Genomic DNA, 19,558 nt, shown 5'->3' on the forward strand with positions numbered 1-19,558 from the left:
GCGAGGGGTGTGTTTTGGTGGTGAGGCGCCACTTGCTCCACCTCAGATATTTCATAACAAACCAGGAAACAGCATTAAAATATTGTCCAGAACCGAGAGCACTTCGTTCAGTCCGCAGCAAGAGCATCTCAAGACCCAGTCGAGACCCACAGCAGCCCTCAGGATGACCGTCAAAGTTCACATCATCTACTGGTATTACTCTTCATTTCACTACACCTGAAGATGATTTTCTGTTTTATTTATTTTTTTAAGAATCCAAATTACTCACTTACAAAAGTACTCAATTCAGCTTGTTCGAAAAAACTAAATGTATTTAGTCAGTGAAAAACGTTAAACACGACAAGAACAGGCAGTATTGCAGTTGTTGCTTTGCTCAGGGGCACCCGTGTGTTTCTCTATGTTCAGCAGTTGAATTGTCTGAATACCAGCATAGATTAAAAATCGTTTTTCTTTAAATGTTCGTGAGCCATGTCTTGTAGCTCACAAGACTCTGGAAGTTTACTGTAAATAAATGTATTCGTTCATTCACTGCATCTCAGTTCTCACGAAACATACCCTAGAATAAAAAAACCTAGTTACCATGCAAATTACCGTTTGACCGATGAGGTAACTCACTAAAAATGATTGTGTGTGTGTGTGTGTGTGTGTGTCTGTGTGTGTCTGTGTGTGTGTCATCTCCTAGTGGTGGATGAGGGTACAGGCCCAAGGTAAGTTTTATTAAATTAAAGTTTCGACACACAATAAAACTTGTGGAAGACTCTTTCCCGTCTATATGACGTCTGTCTCTTCTGTTTTGCAAACAGTTCACCAAACTCAAGACGTTGCTTGAGGATGAATTCCCAGGCGAACTTGAGATCGTATGTTATTTATATGATTGGCCTTTGCTTACTATATTGAAAATTCTCAAATAAACCATGTATTGTTAAATGTGCATGTACAAAAGCTCAACAATTGGTTTTCTTATACTCCTCTTTTATAATCTGACTGTCATCTCCCATACTCAGACTGGTGAGGGCACACCCTCGACCACAGGCTGGTTTGAGGTGGAGGTAAACAACAAGTTGGTGCACTCAAAGAAGGTGAGATTTGATCTTCTTTTACTTCTTTACTCTCGGAGGTCACAGTTATATATGTTGCATTTACCATAATGTGACACAGATGCAGCCTTTGTACCGTTTCTCACATAATCTGCAGTTCATTGTAGAGTTACACGTCTTAAACCATTGCACAGTACAGTACTTTGGATTGACTACTATTTAGCTACTAAAATCTAATATGGCAACATACATCTATAGTATTTGACATCTGGCTAATACTTTCTTTGACAGAATGGCGATGGATTTGTTGACTCAGAGTCAAAATTCAAAGCAGTTGTGACTGCCATTGAGCAGGCCATGGGGAAATAAGCATGAAATGATCATAGAGGTGAGAATACCAACAAAATACACCTATTAAGGGGATAGTTCACCTAAAAATGAAAATCCTGCTGTTATTTACTTACTTTCATGTCCTTCCAAACGGATGAATTACTTTCTGCTGTGGAACATAAAAGAAGTTATTCTAAAGAATGTACAGTAATCGGTTCCCATTGACTTCTATGTATGGACAAAAGTACAGTGGAAATCAATGGGAACTGTTTGGTTACCAACATTCTTCAGAATACCTTCTTTTGCGTCCCAAAGGAGAAATTGAGCAATACAGGCTTGGAACAAAACAAGGGTGAGCATATGATGACCGAATTGTCCGTTTTGGGTGGACTATCCCTTTAACACCTCCTCTTCTTGTATTTCTTCTAATTCTAATTGGTCTTATATTTTCTCAGCAGTTTTTCTTCTCTGTTTGTTGGACTCCTGGGCAGTGCAACAATGATGGCGACGTCCAAAGTGTTTTCAGCATGGATGTTGCTTGATGCTCTCCGCTCTTCCTGGGAGAAGACACTCGGAGCAGGAAACTCCCTATGTATACTGCTTCAGATAAACGCTTTAACGGTTAAAAGTAATAATGGAAAATAAAAAGGGAAATTATAAAATTAGATAGAATTTGGACAGAACACGTCAAGTTGTGCTACTTTTGAAATCTTTTTTTATTCCTTTTCTTTGTTTGCCTTTGTACAACACACAATATAACTAACTATTTTGGCATTGTTCCAAGATTTTCATGCAATAAAAAGATGTTCATGGTGAAGTGTTTAGTCTTTCATTCATTGGTGATTCAGTTGTGCTCTAAAAGGTGGCAGCACAGACCTTGTCCCTGTACATTTAGGAAATAAAATGGCAATAAACTATGCAACAAGGTGTTCTAATACAATGACTAATCTGAATGACCCAGAAAATAAGGATCCGATGAAAATAAGTTTAACAATCGTGATTTTAATTCCATTTATGTTTTTTTGAGTACCTTTGGATTTGCTGTTATATAGCCTTGATGACAAATATCCCACAGAGTGTTAATAAGGTCATGAAAATCATCAGCTAAATCAATTTATTTCAATACAGCATGCATACCATCACCACACATTCTGCTTTAAACCATGCAAAAGATGAATATGCAAGGATACAAGATGATAAGGTGAAAAATCCTTGAGTCAAACCAGACTAATGTGTCAAAGCACACACAATGCAATATAAAAGTACATATACCAAACACTTAATTAGAGAATAAATAATTTGACAATGATTTTACGCAATTATTATGTTGTAAAAGCCTGATTCGTTCTACAATGACTGGAGTGAGCTACAGATGTCACCCTACAGGACCCTACTGCCACTGCTTGACCTTTTATTTAATTATACACTATATTCTTCAACAGATATTATAAATGAGACGTCTCCTGTGGCATGTAAAGGAATGAAGTCTTTTCTTTTGTCTGGCCTTTTCCCATAATTCCAGCAGAAGCGCTGTAACGTTACCACAGACACTCCGGAAGTGAGGCGTTTATTGACAATATGGCGACCGGGCCGTCTGAGAGGGGACGGGGCATTTTTGGGTTTTGTCGGTGACCGCAGATGTGGATGATCAAAGCGAAAGCTGTGCGCGATAGAGTGTGATGAATGAAGGGACTCGGGAGCTGTCGGGATGTTGTCTCTGAGCTGAGCGAGCCTTCACCGCTTCAGGTTCATCATGTCGTTCTTCAGAAGGAAAGGTAAGGAAGTGCTCGGCTCGATGATGATCGGGGGCTCGCCGGAGACGAGGGGCTTCTCTGGACCGATGCTGAGCTCATGGCCACCGCATGAATGTGACATTAAAACTCTTTATTCTTTGTAATGGCTGTTAAATTCCTCTTATGCATCGCTATAGTTTGCACCTTCTACTGTACATCAATAATTTTTTTATAGTTATGGTATCGTTAAAATTCATGTTGCTAACGTACCTGAAACAGTAAAGACCTGTTGTGTCGTCGATGTTTTACTTAAACGGTCAAGTAACATGCATGATGTAGTGCCCGACAAAAAAATCTCCCATGTTGGAATTCCATAATGGAATGAAACAAAAAAAACCTCCCTTCTACAGAATTCCCAAATTTATAGAAAACCTGGAAATGTCAGGGAATTTTAAGACTAAACTAGATAAATAATGATAATTAATTGGTCAAAATGGGTGGGAACGCTGCTGTCTTTAGTTGTTTATACTTAACAAACCATAATAATGAATCTGTAGTTTTGTATCTTTATTAAATAAAGTGACTGATCATTCCCAAATTCCCAGAACCCCAGCCCACATGACAAATACCGTACAGATGTATCCTGTGACTTCAGCCAGTGTGCATTAATCAATGTGACTGCCCTGTGGGAAGTAAGGATGCTCTCTTAGCCCGTGTCCTATTTAACAAGAGCATTACTTCTCCTTGTTGCAGTCTTTTTAATATACTCCCTGTTTTCTTTATCCATCAGAGATAATAGGGTTAATGTATGTTATCAGCACAGCAGAGGATTATGAAATATTTGAAATGTAACATGCTGTTCATTGTGTAAACAAATATATCATCCCCACTTTTTGCTTTCACTCCACCCAATAATGATTGGGATGACGGAAATGCTTGTCGTTTTGTGCTCCATGATGTGAGTCTGTCTGTTAGCCAGTGGTGTTTTATATTCTTTTTCTATTTTTATTTTGTGTGTACAGACTCACGCAAGGCCTCACCCCATGCAAATAAGCCAGAAAACATAACGTGGAAAGAGTCAGGAATGTAGTGCATGTTGGATTGACCCTCCAGTTGCCTTTCTGTTTTATTGTTGAGTGTCAAAGAGAGAGAGACGGCGACTGTTCTTAAGCAACGTTTGTGCTGAATAGTCAGGTGCATTAGGACAAGAGATGCTCTAAATTATAAATTATATTTCCTACGTTCTTTATCTCCTAGCAAAAGGAAAGGAACCCGAGAGACCAGCAGATGCCAAAGCCAGCAGAGGTGAGAGCCCTGTACTCTGCTTGTGTTGCTCTGTTTATATACTGTATCATGTACTCTGTACACTGAATATTGAACGCACAACATTTATCAGTGTGTGTTTTGCATTTACAGCCTCAATTATTTTCATGTTGTTGTTTTTTTTCCATCTTAGACCTTTTTTCAGTACATAGAACATGCTTGAGTATAGAACAATAGACCATGTTAAAATGTATCGAGATATAATTATAGTTTTTTGTGACCCTACATGGTAAAATGTTGTCTATCTAAAGGTGCGAGACTAATAGGCTATTATTTTTCCATGTAAACATGCGCTAGACGTTTGTGTTTGATCAGTGCACTCTTTAACAGCATATCCCACATGACACAGTGAAAAATATGTATCTAGATCTAGCGTTTTTTTGTTTGGATGGCCATTAAGACTAGCATGTTTTTTTGGTTTTTATCCTTTGCTTTTTGATTTGAGATTCTTTGAAGTCTCTGCCTGCAAATGAATGATTTTGAATTCCATTGTCCAAACTCATAAGACTTTGATTAATCTTCAAAACCCAAATGAAGATATTTTTTTTAATGAAACCTGAGCAGTTTCTGTCTCTCCTTGGAAAAAGAAGATACAAAAAGGTCATGAAGGTGTCATTACATGGATTTTCAATAGAGGGACAGAAACCTCAGTTTTCATTTAAAAGTACCTTGTTTAGACGATTAATCAAGTCTTAATGGGTTAGGGACGACTTATGATGATGGAAAATGTAGGACATGCTTAGGTTTATCAGAATATGGTGAGCATTTCTTGCCAAGCTTAGCGGTACAGGTTTCTAGATTGGAACCGGATGGAAAATGTAGAATTGTGTTGTGTGTTAATGTTCCTGCTCTGTGTGCTCCTCTCCAGCCCCAGCGTCGCCCCACTCCCCCTCTCCTAGCGGCCGTAATCATCATGCTATCCTGGATGCAGCAGGACCCAGCCATGTGGCCATCAATGCTATCTCAGCCAACATGGACTCCTTTGCCCGCGGCCGCACTGCTATTCTCAAAAAACAGCCTAGCCACATGGAGGCAGCACACTTTGGAGACTTAGGTACACCAGCTATGAATTCTACACACTGATTCAAAATGCTGTGTTGTGCATGTCCAAAAGCTCTTATGACTTATGTGTTAAATGGCTTTTTTCCCTATCAACTGTTAAAGACCTTGTTCTTAGTGAGAGATTGAGCCTGAACTTTCATTAGAAACTCTTAGATCTCAAAGCTGCTCTACTTCTTTATCAAGGTGGGCTTGTTAGCAACATCTGATCTGTAACTTACTGTTTTGTGCTGAGCATTTTTAAAACTAAAACTGATGTGTGTGTCCGTGGTCGAAAGAGAAGGAATTATCACGTTAGAGGAGGGATTTTGTGAAGCTGTTCCTGAAATTGCTTTTGCAGCGCTCTGGCCTGCTGGATTTGTGTGAGAAGCGCCTTAATCTCTTAACCTTTTCATAGCTCTGAGATTGTTGGAAACCTGCACAAGCTCCTCCGCTTTAACCTGCTTTTAAATAACACTCAATATGTCCGGGGCCTGTTTGTCTGTTTCTTCTCCATGTGCTTCTTTTGCACAAAAAGATCTGTCGCATTACATAACCACATGGTTGTCATCATTTTTTTGGGTGTGTTATCAAGGAAAAGAAAGACTTAGTATGTCAATTTTAAGTGCATGTATTTTCTAAAAAGTTGATTTTGCAGACCTTGGTCAAGGTTAAAATGTAATTGATCACAACTTAAACTGAGGGTGTGAAAGAAAGAAGTGTTACTTTGTTGATTACATAGCTTTATATTAAAAATGTGTCAACCCCCCCCCCCCATTCCCTACAGCCTTGGTGGTTTTAAAACATTGACTAAAAACGACTTTGATTTCAGTGAAGTTTGAAATCTCAATGATTGCCCTCACTGTTAAATTCTGTGAATTTACATAAAAATGGGCAGCTGTGGTTGCCAGATTACCGTCTTGACAACCAAACTGAAAACACAGATGGTAAACAGAAAGCCACATGATGAATCATAGTACATTCAGGTTGCTTTTCTACAAGCTCATATTTAGTATTTAATAGGTGCACATTGTCATGCACAATAAACATTAATTTAATAACACATTTTACAATGTAAAAAATTCATTATGTACTTAATTCTTCATGAGTAACATTAAGAAGAAAATTAGTTATTTAATTGGAAAGCAATCACATGTGATGTGTCATAGGTTTCTGGCAACTCCACTGTAAACTTTAAGATGACTTGTCCAGAATCTGTACATTTAACAGTATTTTACTGTCAGATTGCATGAAATGGACCATTACACCTATTGCAGTTTTTCATTCAATCATTTTTTTAAACTTTGACGATTAAAATATTAGTGATGATGTAATGAACTTCATTTATTTAGTTTTATTAATTGATTATTGTTTTGTTTTTTTTTACTTGACCCTCCTTAGAAAGTTTGGTTGTCAAACGTGGTACAAAATTCATATTCTCATTATCATCTGCCCTAGGAGAGAATGTCTTGTCTTTGTTATAACGTCCTAACCCCACCTTTTCATTTAAAGATATATAACATTGAAAGGTATGTGTTGACAAACCAGTGTTACAAGGTAACTTTGGGAAAAAAAGATAACGCTCCTTAAGTCTCATCTTAACGTGTCGCCTTGCTACACAAAGGAGTTTTTTTTTTTTCAGTCTGAAGTATCCTCCTTTGCGTTTAGCGTTTTGCATAGTGTGAATCTCTGAGTTCTGCTCACATCCCAGTAACAGTTTTAATCAGACCTCCTTCTGGTGTCCTGTGGTGTTGAAAGAGGAAGGTGTGGCCTTTCAAAGCAGTCAGTGGAGGTCACAGCTCTATTAGAAAATTTGTTTTGTGTGTGTGTTTATTCATGGAACAAAGTTTGAAGACTTTTCGACAGCCAAGCATCACTTAATTTTTTTGTAATTTTTTGTTCTTTTTGTTAAGTCAAGTTTTGCAATGATTGCTTTGTTTTGTTGGGTTTGTGTTGTTTTTGGTTAATGTTTATTATGTTTTGATTTGCGTTTTTTGGTTATTATTATGTGCTGTTTGAAATCACCCAAAAAGGGCGAAATTGAATCCCTGTCAAATACACAAACCAGACAAGTGGTTTTTACCAGTCCAAATCTGAGATTGTCTGTTTTTGAGTATGTTGTCTCTGCATTAAGGATTGTTTGAAATGCGTCTTTGCTTTTCAGGTCGCTCCAGTGTCAACTACCAGGTTCAAGAGACTCGCTCTCAGCTTTCTAAAACTGTAGAGCAGATCTTGCGGGATAATGTGGCTTTGCCCTACTTCATACAGTTTATGGAGACCCGCTCAGCTGAGCACCTGGTCCGCTTCTGGCTTGAGGCTGAGAGCTTTCGATCCACCAGCTGGTCTAGGGTCAGAGCACACAGCCTCAACTCAGTCAAGCACAGCACCTTGGCTGAGCCTGCGACTGCCCTTGAATCCCCCGACTCACCAGACTCCCCAAATGACCCCAGCAGACCCTCAGCTCTCAATGAGGGAGATGAAGAGGACACTTTCTCCTCGCGGACTTCCTCCAGACCTCACACTCCCAGCCCTCAAGACACTAACTCTCATACCGTGGCTCTGATTGGCCACAGGAACTCTGTAAGCTCAGAAGGGGCGGCCCGGCCTGGGACTCCCCACCTGCTACCCACCCTAAGGTCAGAAACACCCACCAGACAGCCCTCCTCCAGAACAGGCACTCCAGTTAAAGGGCAGTCTACTAGTGGCCTCTCTGAGAAACTTATGAAAAGTGAGTACAGTTACGGTAACCTCATTGTTGAAAGTATTTGACTGTATTCCTGCAATCAGTCCTCCCAGCTGGTATTTTTTTTCTTCTCAATGTTGTATATATATATTACCTTCCACATATATTTGGTCCACCTTGGGTAATTTAGGGTTAAAGGAGGATTCTCAGTTAAATTATACTTTTGTAGCATGTTCTGTGGTGTGCTGTTGATTACCACAGTAAAAAAAAAAAAAAAAAGGTAAACGTGTTTACTGTACTGCATTTACAATGCGAAACCATAATTTAAAGATTGAATTTTTGCTAGGTCATCTTTTCAAGCACGTAATGATACATACATGTCCTGTTGGTTTTTACAAGGTGATGGGCTGTACTTTTGGCAGAATAAAAAAAAAAACGACTTTAATACTGCGGGGTATGCAGTATTCCTTAGTAATTTCGCTAAAACTGTACTTTAAACATGAGATTTTAAACAAGCATTCCTTAATACCCATAGGGAATATTCTGTAATTTAAGTTTTTTCATGGTTAGTGGCCTTTTAACATTACAACATATTCCTTTTGTATCAGACGATGACTTTTAATATGCATGCAGCATTGGTTTCATAGAGCAGGTTTGGTAAATGATCCCATTTAGCATCTTGGCAATGGACTACAATGAACAGAAGTCAGGAGCTGAGTATCCATTAATGGCTAATACAAAGAAGCTCCAGGCTGTAAAAGCAGTGAATGGAAAAAGTCAGTTAAGCCGAAAGGCATCAAATCAGCTTAGAAGGGGAGTCAGATCCTATCAGCCCGTGGCTTCTGCCATGAGAGCCTTCAGTGTCTTAAAAGCGAACAGGCCTTTGTCCACTTCATTGCATTTTATAAGACTGTCTCTGGGTTTTCTGAGCATCCCAAATGGATTTTATGAAAAGTGCTTCAACATTTAAATATGCTCAAATGAGATTCCTCATCTCACAGATACCCATTAAACTCAAACACTTTCAACATGGCCTTTAAACACAGAGGCTTACTACTTATGACTGATCGTCAACCATGATCCAAATAAATCACTGGCCTTATAAATATATATATATATATATATATATATATATATATATATACAGTATGTATAAATATACAGACACACTTGTGTAAAATATTGTTTTTCTGGTGTCTCAAGCATACTGACATGCTCTTCAGTATGAAATATGTTTCCATCCTGTTTTTGAGTTTGATATTAATGTTTAACAAGGTGTGTATGTAAGATTTGTCCCTTGGCCTAGTCATTTGTTTGATTAAAAGTGACAAATGAGGCTTTGATGAATAGCCACGGCTGAAACGTGAATCCCACTTCTGTAACTCTGTGAAGTGGGATGTTGAATATGATAAAGGAGTTTGTTGTGGATCGAGTGCGATTTGCCCTTCATCTTTATCCTTTGTATATTCATGTTTCCATGTATACTGATTTTTCTCATTTCTAGGTATAGAGAGGGATGCCGTTAACATTTTCACTAAGTACATATCTCCAGATGCTGCTAGGCCAATTCCCATCACTGAACCAATACGCAACGACATTGTGGGTAAGAGATTTCCTTATCACAATGAGCTCTCTGTTTAGACTGCTGAAGAAATACTCTGATTTTAGTTTTCTCTGTGTTTGAAGAAGATGATTATATTTATAGGAGATAATGGGTGATTAGAAAATGAGGGCCTGGTTTTATGGATTTAGCTTCAGGGAGCTTGTTGTCATTAAACACCTTATTTTCTTTAACTAAGTACATTTTTACGTTGGATATCTTCAAAATAACTCTTTTTGATCGGAGGGATTAGTTTTGGTCTTTAGTTTGTGAGATAATTTTTTGTTTGGATAGAGCAAACAAAACTGTTTTTTTTTTAATTTGGCAGCGAAAATCTGTGGTGAAGACGGACAGGTGGACCCAAACTGCTTTGTCATTGCACAATCTGTTGTGTTCTCCATCATTGACCAACAGTAAGTAGTTTCACTTTCAGTGTTTGTCCTCCACAGTTCACACTGTGCTCTCATATCTATAAAAGTGTACAATTATCCGTTTTTATTCTTTACATCCACTGTACTCAAGAAACGCACTGCATAAACAAGTATTATTATATTATTATTATTATTATATATTATATATATTGTGTCTACAAGTATTATTTTAGCTTTAAATGTTTTTTTTATAATAAAGTATAATTGTAAAGTATAATTCATTTATAAAACTCTAGATGGCACAAGCTGACAGGTCCTTTACATACAATATGTAAACATCATTTTGACATTCTACATTAAAAGACCTTCAGAATGATATATTATTTGTTGAATTCTGACAAAAAATGACTGAGCTACTCCTGTCGAAGTCGACAGAGTCAGCAAAGCCAATTTTGAGAAAAATCGAGTTCAAGTTTTCTAAAGGTCCCAAAGTAAAATCACCTGCAACGTTGCATCTTTTCCTCCACTTCTTTTCATAATATTAATTTCTATATTATTAGTTACAATATTGCTATTTTTTATTTTATCTTTTTATTATGAATAAGAACCAATGCAAAAAACTAAAACAGTAGAACAAATATAAGAAAAAACAAGTAGTGCTTTACCTTTTGTCATTTTACATCTAAACAAATAGCATTGAAGAAAAACAAAATAATCAAATGTAAAAATCCCTTTAGAGTTCGTTACAAATAAATTGATTATTAAAACTACAAAAGCAGTTCAATCAAGAGCAGCGAGTCATTTTCTTTTATTGTTAGATTAACGTTAATGAGGCGGCCTATAAGACAAGACCCACTATAATGCATGGATCTGATATAATGTTACACATCAGATGTTTTTCCTCAACTGTTCCCTGAACGTTCATGCAAGACATAACAGATTATGTTTGTGTGAATACTTAAATACTGTAATTCTGTGTATATGTGTATATTTATCGGGATCGCGCGCACTTTGAATTGACAGTACGAGAAATTGAGGGAGAAAAGGTCCTCTCAGAAAACGTACAAATAAAAGTAATTAAACATCTTAAATTATTATTTTGAGCACTGGGATCGCTAGACGAGGACTTAATGAACAATTTTTTTTGATAACCTCAAAATCAACTATAATCTAAATTTTTCACTTTTTTTTTTTGTTGCCTGTAGCTCAAAATTAGTCTCTGGGTCACATTTACTACATGGTGCAAGCTGATTGGCCTCTGCTGATTCTGCAGGCAGTTAGATTGCTTGTTTAAAGTAGAAATAATCTGGTTTATTGTTCACTGTAAACTGGTCCTGCAGTGTGAGTGAGTTCCTCTACCTCCCCCAGCTCCACCTGTCTAGATCTGCTACATGATTTAAATATACACCTATTCAGGCAGCAGCAGTGTGTCTTACATACAGCAGCGTGGCTATTTTAAACATTGGGAGTAGCTGGTCCATACTTGCTCTGCAGCATCGTGTGAAGCAGATCTAGTTTGCAAGGATCAAATGCATTAACAGTCGTATACAATAACATGCTATTCACAGAGGGGCCATGATTTAAATATATTTTGTTCCATTCTATTTGTTCTCCTAGTTGTTATTGAACAGTAGATTAGTATTTTGATTAGGCTTTAATTGCTTCTTGTGAAATGTATTTACAGGTCAGGGGCATGAATTGTTATTTTGCATAATTTTTATGCTAATTTATTCAATTTTTTTATCTTTTTAATTAGTCAATATACAAAATTGATAAAATAAATTGACTGGTCAAATCTTTGCTCTCTATTTATACAAAAAAAATTGTTTATATAGCCTCTTTTCTTCCTGGAATTACATGGAAATGTCTGGCATCTGTTTTACAGGCACTTTAGTGAGTTCCTGCGCAGTCATTATTTTTGTAAGTACCAGATCGAGGTGCTGACCAGTGGTTCTGTGTTCCTAGCAGACATTCTGTTTTGTGAGTCGGCCCTCTTCTACTTCTCTGAGGTGAGGATACTCTATGATGGACTTGTTGAATTATATATAATGTTCTTTACTTATTAAATGTGCTTCAAAATTGGATTTAAGTGTTTTTTGAGTTCAGATATTATGTATCACGTTAGAACACACTTTTAATTTGAATTAAGGTTGAATTTATACATGTAGCTCTACAAGCTCATGAAATATGCAGTCTGCCCAAAACCTTTCTAAATGGCAGAATGCACCAAGTGTGCGTATAAATGACAATACATTTGTCAATTTGTACAATACACAAGTGCCATGGGATTATAAAGTAGGATTGAAACCTAATTCAGAGTATGTGTTTGTATGTGTGTGTCAATATAGTACATGGAGAAGGAGGATGCAATGAATATACTGCAGTTCTGGCTGGCCGCAGAAAACTTTCAAGATCATTTGGCTGCTAAGAAAGGCCAGTACGATGGACAGGAAGCCCAGAATGATGCCATGATTCTCTATGACAAGTATGTCCTTTTTGAAGTTTAGGCACATTATTTTAGTCTACTATTAGGGATGGATAAGGATGGGCAACTATATGACCGGTCATCCTGTTATCAACCCCCTTGATAAGTCATTAAGCAATTGAGTTGTGAAGTTTTTTGAACAGTTTTTTGTCGAGTTTGACACTGCAATTATGCACATGCCTCTCTAGTGTTTTGGATGTGGCAAAAGCATAACCATTGCTTTTGGCAGACAGAAGACGTGACCGTTCATGTGATCTGCCTAGGTATTTTTCACTCCAAGCCACAAATCCGTTGGGTTTTGGTGACTCTGTACGGATGGAGATTGAATCCAATATCTGTAGAGAAGGCGGCCCTCTCCCAGACTGCTTCAACACTCCACTAAGACAGGCCTGGACCACCATGGAGAAGGTGGGTCACGTCACTGCAACACTTTTATATAAAAGTGTGCAAAAAATTATGAAGGTGGAAGCTTGGTATTAGGAAGGAAAATCCTGTTGAAGTTTTCTTGTTTTCTCAACCTCAGGTATACATGCCAGGCTTTCTGTCAAGCAACCTTTACTATAAGTATTTGAGTGACCTTATCAACTCCGTACGGGTGGACGAGTTTATTGGAGGAAATGCCAACACTCCAGAAGGCGACCGCAACTCTAGCGTCACGGAAGGGTCACAAGCCCAGGTTATTGATCACCAAAAAGCTATATTATTCTTTTTTTTATAATAGTTCAAGGATTCTTCAAGAATTTGGTTGAAAGTATGGGTAACTTTGTTCTGATGTTCTCAAAATGTCTTTCGGCTGCAGCAAGGAACTAAAAAAGTGGCAGTCAGGATCCTGAAGAACTTTGATGAGGCGATAACGGTGGACATCGCCAGTCTGGACCCTGAGTCTCTCTATCAGAGACCGTATGCTGGGTGAGTCAGGGTTTGAAGCCTACATACTACACTTCCTTCACATCACGGGAAATCAGATAGATTGTACCATAAACAACTTTAGGGTTAGAAAAAAGGGGTGGCCCAAGGCCATCATTACAGCAAACATTCGTTGATCATGGATATGTTTTTATGCCTTGGAATGTTGAAGATTTTATTCATCAGGGTACTATTTTCTCACTGGCTGACAGAGTTGAAAAAGCACTTAAAAAAATACCTACTTTTTTATTGCACATAAAAAGGCAGTTAGATATATAATGTACCATTTTTTGTGGTCTGCCTGGGCCAGCAGAAAAAGATTTCTATTGTTGAAACCTGCTACTATGCACAAAACACTGGATTCAGATCCAAATTCAGCTTTTCTTGCTTTCATCTCAGAAGAATGACCTTTGGGAAAGTGAATGAGCTGGGCCAGTTCATCAGAGAGGCCGAGCCAGAGCCAGATGTGAAGAAATCCAAGGGTAAGACACACACACACACACACACACACACACACACAAATTTGCTCTTGAAGATGTTTTTTCCTCTCTCTCTGGACACGCACTTGCACATGTTTTGTATTGTGTGAGTTGGCTCTTAGTTATGACTTCTGCTGAACTGCTCTTAATGTCTTCAGTTTGAGAGCAGAGAGTGTTTTCGTGCCGATATGCAGCTGGTGATTCAGCTGAAAAGCAGGATTTACTCCTCTGTCCAGCTCACTCACTGTATTTCCTTATTTGCTTTCTTTCAGGTTCCATGTTTTCTCAAGCAATGAAGAAATGGGTGCAAGGAAACTCAGATGAGGTGTGCACCTGGCTATTTCATTCAAATTACGTGTGCCATCTTCCCTAATGGGTTTTTATTGAATGGAAATGGATTTAAGCTTGTTCTAGTTCTTGATATGTACTATCTTTGTTGTTGGTGTGTTAGGCACAAGAAGAGATGGCATGGAAGATCGCAAAGATGATCGTCAATGATGTCATGCAGCAGGGACACTAGGGAAGCCCTGAAGTGAAGTCAACAAAAGTATAGTATATAGTATTTAATTATATTATTAAGTGCAAACTTACAAGTTGGAAAATGAAAATTCTGTCATTTATTAATGTCGTTCCAAACCAAGACTTACTTTCTTCAAAGGAAAGCAAAGGCAATTCCTCAGAATGCTTATGCTAATGCTAATGCTTATGCTTATGCTTCTCTTTTTTTATTTTTTATAGTGAAGCACCAAAATGAATGTTTTACCAAAACCAAAATTAAAGTTTCAAATTGGCCCAAAAACTAAAATCCATTTTCAGTTATTAATTTTTGTTGAGTGCATAAATCTGCTTGGTGTGCTATTGGTTGTATTCTCAGGTAACAAATTAAGTCAGTTTAGTAAAGCACTTTCACAATGAGTCGCCTTTTAATATTTCAGCAGATCCATTTGTTCACAATGCTGACATGTCTACCTCTTACAGATTATCCACATTTTGTGCATGAAATAGTCAAAATGCATCATCGAATGCATGATCAAAGCTTTTGGTACTCCAAAACACTTATGGCCAAAACAGAGTATTGGTATTTTTTTATGATCCAGCAGAATATTTTTGGTTGCTGAACGTTTAGGGCATCACTATTTTTCATACAATGAAGGTGAGTGTGGATGGATGCTTTTAAACATTTAAAAAAGACAAGCATTGCTTTCAAGCATTAAAAAAAAAAAACGAATTCGCACATTCACCAAAACATTTTAAAAGTAGCCCATACAAGGATTAGTAGCCAATTTCAGTTTATTTTAGAATGGCAGGACTACTTCTGTAAGCGCAGTGCCTGGTTTTATTAAATATTTTATTTTTCAGTTATAGATTTCTGTATGAAAGGTGACCTGGTTCTGTTTTCGTCAGCTATGACCCTCTCGTTCGGTGTGGAAGCAGCTCCTACCCTCTCTCCTTGTCGCCCCTCTGCATAATGACTGGAGAAGCAGATGACCAGAAGACGAACACTGAGCTGAACTGCATTGAGATACCAGTGAGGACCTGAAAGAGGCATTCCACGACTTCCTGCATGTGTTTGTGTGTGAGAGCGTGAGTGTTTAGATATGCACACTAATAGCCAAAATAAGTTTTCTGTATGATCCACCCCATCATCTCTAGGAATAGTTTCTTATTTGAAGAGGAGTGTAATGAGTTTAACTACAGACAAAAATAAACCTGTAAACGCACTGCAGACGAACAGAACTAAATCTCAGAACAAGACTGACAGGAGAATTTCAAACTGTGCCTGCCACTGTTGCGTTTAGCTGTTACCGTGTCGTCCAACAGGAAGTGCACAAGAATCTGAACAGGAAATACAATGTGGCTGTGACTTAAATATTTCCTTCCTTAGTTCTTATGTCACACGTCTCTTTTATCTTTCTTTTTTTTGTTGACTTTTTAAAAGAACGGCTATGAAGTGCTTAGGCCTTTTTTAGTAAAAAATAAAACAAAAAACAAAAATGCATAAATATCCAAGGTGGCTACGTACAGTTTTATTTTTAGATTTACAGTATGCCATAATGGACATAAGGCAGCCAGTGTCTGAGACTCTAGAGTCACTCTCTCATGGTGACTCATTTTACAGTTGAAACCTGAATGGGATCTAATGAACTTGGGCCTGAAAAATGTTCCCTGACTGCAGAACTCCTAGAACCCTGTCCAGATCTGATTCTAGACTTAGAGATATACAAACTGAACTGCTAGGACAATGTTTATCCCTGTTCTGTATAAATGTGGATTCCTGATTTTCCTCCATATATTAATGGTAGCTTTTTCTATGGTGATTGTCTTTTTTTTTATGATTCATAAAACTCTGTCTAAGCAAATCTCAATGATGACTGTTCCCTTTGTACGTGTACTTGGACATAAAGTTATTGCTTTGGACCTCATTGAGATGTGGATGAGAAACAGGAAAAAGACTTTTGGTACTATGTACCATTAATATGTTTTCTGACATGTGTGCTTAATCTATAAAATATTTAAATGTGTTTGATTTAAATACATATATTGTTGAAACGCATCTTGATGCAGTGTTTATCTTTTGTTTGTGCTTTCAGGATATATCGATTTGCATTTTAAAATTGGATTTGTGCTAACCTACAAATATGAAAACAAAAGTATCAAGTTTATTTACAAAAAAAGTGTGTGTCTGTGTGTATGTATGTATGCATGTATGTGTACATATATATATATATATATGTGTGTGTGTGTGTGTGTGTGTGTGTGTGTGTATGTATATATGTATATACCCATTATTAAGTAGTTTGTAGCGTTCACGTTTTTTTTTTTTTTTTTTTTAAGTTATGATTAAGTTATGATTTCCTATTTAGATTCCATTTGCTTTAAAGATTGTTTTTTTTCAGTCGTTCACTTTTAAGCATTGTAAAAGCATTGCTCAGGATTTTAAAGCATTTTAAAGAAATTATATTCCTACAAAAGTCCTTGCTTTCGTCCGCAGAAGCAAAACATCACAACCATTACTATGTCCCTTTAAGGGCTCAATACGACAAGAAGTTTCTAACCAGTAAAATATGTTGAGCTGAGCATAATTAGAAAAAAATATAAATAAAAAACCCTTTCAGATGCTTGTGTTCTATTTGATGCTCAATATTTGTTAAGTTTTTGTTTCCATCCTCGTATTGCACACTACAGGGGCCTGTACCATGATGGTAGCTGAACAAATTCAGAGTCGCAGGATTAGTTTTGAGTTGACAACACCAAACCTCTCCAATCCGGCTTTGTTGATACTGATCATCAACTTTCTTTGTCAACTCGGGCTTTTTGGAGCATGTCCACATGAATGTGTGACATCACTGGTGAACAGCCAATCACAAGACTTGCAGCACAAAGCAAGTTTGATTTTACTGCTAACGAGAAACCGAGCAAAATTCAAAGCTAAAGGTTTTGCTAAAGGTTAAGAGATTGAAGAATGTGACAAATTTAAACGTCATATGAAACATGAAAGAGGACAAATAAAATTAATTATCTTACTCTATCAGTACAGTCAAAAGTGAAACTTGTTAAGTTAGTTTATACATTTTGAAAATATAGTGATATAGACTCAAACATGTAAGGTCAGATTTTTTATTTTTTAAATAGTGCTATCAGCTTATTTATATTACATTATCTGTATACATTAATATATATTTAAATTAATTAAAAAATAAATGATTTATAATAACTGTTAAACTAAAAGTGCTTGTGTGTAAAAGATAAACAATAAAAATAATATGAATCATAATGATATAAATCATAAAATTAACATTTCACATTTATGCATTTATCAGACGCTTTTATCCAAAGCGACTTACAATGCATTCAGACTATACTTTTTTTTTTTCCAGTTTGTGTTCCCTGGGAATTGAACCCACAACCTTTTGCGCAATAAAATGACTCGGTAATTATCATTAAAGCCAGACTTCTGTAATAATTATTATTATAATATATTTATTTTGCATTATTGACCTTTAATTTGGAGCAAGATAAACTGGGGAGTGACTTTGTGTCAGACATGTGTCACTTCTCCCACATCTGATTGGTCCAACTTCAGTTTGAGATCTCTAACCCAGAACCGGTTATGAATGCCGCTAAAAGCCAAGCCACTTACGTGGTACCTAAAACCCAGGATTGGTGCAAACTAACCTGAAACTTACCTGGCTAGACAGCTAATCTAGCTTCATGGTACAGTCCCCAGTACATATAACAAGTCAAAAGTTCACGGCGCGGTAAATCACCAGCAGAGGGCAGCACAAGACTCTACGCGTTTACACTTTCTGAAAAGAGACCTACTTCAGAATCCTAATTCGAGATAAAACTGAAATATAAATAATACTTGATTCATTGTTGTTTACGTTTTTTTTACATACATATATACATTTGGGTTGCTGTTCATCTCATATTTAATAAAGTGCTTTTATCAGTGCGAGTAGGCAAGGGAACGAATCTCAGGGCGTGAAATACTAATGATGACATGAGTTTAAAAAAAAAAATCTGTGATTCAGAATTTCATGAATAAAAAACAAGTTTGAACACCTTCGCTGTGGCGGTGACGCACACATCCATGTGACTGTGGCACTGACAAGCGTGCAGCGCAGTAAGTTTGTGCTGCAACTCACTCCTGCAGCGCGCGAGGCGAGGAAGATGATGATGATGATGATGGTATGTGGGCTGTGACTGTGATTAATGCAAACAGAGCGGATTCAGATCTTACTACACAGTGAGCACCTGCTGGTGGCAGATCTGAGTGCTTGAGCTCTGGGTGTGACGGTTGGTTGTCTTTTGTCCTGCACCTGCTTCCTCTCAGAGGAACTGGAATATCTTCTCTGGAATTACATTTAATTGAAAAGTTACACGTGCTCATGCTCACTAGTTCACTGGTGCATCTGTGTTAACGCATCTTTAACTCATGTGATTATTGCTGCTCATCTGATGTCACACAGTGAGCGAGCGCGCTCCAGATGCACGCGCTGTTTGATCGGAATTGGAAAGGGCTGGGAATCGATCTGACTCCGGTCTCGTTGCCCCGCGTTGCCGTGAGGATGTTCAGCTGTGTCGGGTGTTTTTGGGTGCTCCTGTCCTCCGCCCTGGTCGCGGTTTGCAGTTTTAGTTTCATCTCTCCCGCGTGGATAGTGAAGGAGCAGCTGAAAAACAAGGACTCCGTGAGTTTCGGGCTCCTGTGGCACTGCTCCGAGTCTCAGGATCATATGTACAGATGTTACACCTTTGGCGGGCTGGGCAAATTTCAAGAGATTCCATCAAGCTCTTGGCAGGTAGGTAGGATATGGATATATGCATATAAACATGCACTGACTTATAACAGTATGAAATGTCTTAGCTATAAAAAGATTCTGCAACTTTTTAATAAAACGTAGACTGACCTTTTTACAGCATCTTAAGCGTCTTAAGTTCACATAGAGGAACTTTTTATTATTAATATAAAACCATTTATCACTTTTTATATCTTCGAAGAGTTGAAATGTAAGATTTTGATCTAAATTCATAAAAAGTGTTAACATCAAGGAAATGCAGTTGCATTCTTT

At 37.5% G+C, this 19,558-nt stretch overlaps 2 protein-coding genes and 1 pseudogene across 4 annotated transcripts in view; all 3 read left to right on the top strand.

Annotated features, from left to right (window-relative positions):
- Positions 1-24: 24 nt before the first annotated feature.
- LOC127996088 (selenoprotein W-like) lies at positions 25-2,184 on the top strand (annotated as a pseudogene).
- Positions 2,185-2,874: 690 nt separating this feature from the next.
- LOC127996114 (A-kinase anchor protein 10, mitochondrial) lies at positions 2,875-16,539 on the top strand. 3 transcript variants are annotated; one of them, XM_052591921.1, is made up of 15 exons: positions 2,875-3,142; positions 4,358-4,405; positions 5,292-5,477; positions 7,626-8,189; positions 9,649-9,747; positions 10,073-10,157; positions 12,001-12,124; positions 12,464-12,600; positions 12,864-13,008; positions 13,124-13,276; positions 13,400-13,509; positions 13,906-13,988; positions 14,258-14,310; positions 14,437-14,532; positions 15,390-16,539. In XM_052591921.1, exons 1-14 carry the CDS (start codon positions 3,121-3,123, stop codon positions 14,503-14,505), a joined length of 1,878 nt encoding a protein of 625 aa, XP_052447881.1. In that variant the 5' UTR covers positions 2,875-3,120; the 3' UTR covers positions 14,506-14,532; positions 15,390-16,539. The 3 variants fall into 3 exon arrangements, with proteins under 3 accessions (XP_052447881.1, XP_052447882.1, XP_052447883.1); XM_052591922.1 differs by having other exon boundaries at positions 2,910-3,142; positions 15,345-16,539; XM_052591923.1 differs by having other exon boundaries at positions 2,910-3,142; positions 13,909-13,988.
- Positions 16,540-18,640: 2,101 nt separating this feature from the next.
- Positions 18,641-19,558, top strand: part of LOC127996151 (LHFPL tetraspan subfamily member 7 protein-like) — a 134,399-nt gene continuing 133,481 nt past the window's right edge. Inside the window, exon 1 of the mRNA XM_052591924.1 lies at positions 18,641-19,288. Coding sequence (XP_052447884.1) covers positions 18,977-19,288 — 312 coding nt within the window. The 5' untranslated portion in view covers positions 18,641-18,976. The remainder of the gene's footprint in view (positions 19,289-19,558) is intronic.

The sequence above is a fragment of the Carassius gibelio genome, chromosome A5, assembly GCF_023724105.1.
Source record: "Carassius gibelio isolate Cgi1373 ecotype wild population from Czech Republic chromosome A5, carGib1.2-hapl.c, whole genome shotgun sequence".
Lineage (NCBI taxonomy): Eukaryota > Metazoa > Chordata > Actinopteri > Cypriniformes > Cyprinidae > Carassius > Carassius gibelio.

Excerpts from the sequence above, each read along its gene's own strand:
- LOC127996114 (XM_052591921.1), top strand. The coding sequence starts at position 3,121 with ATGTCGTTCTTCAGAAGGAAAG. Across the intron at positions 9,748-10,072 it reads AATACGCAACGACATTGTGG|CGAAAATCTGTGGTGAAGAC; the intron begins GTAAGAGATTTC and ends TTAATTTGGCAG. Across the intron at positions 10,158-12,000 it reads TTCTCCATCATTGACCAACA|GCACTTTAGTGAGTTCCTGC; the intron begins GTAAGTAGTTTC and ends TCTGTTTTACAG.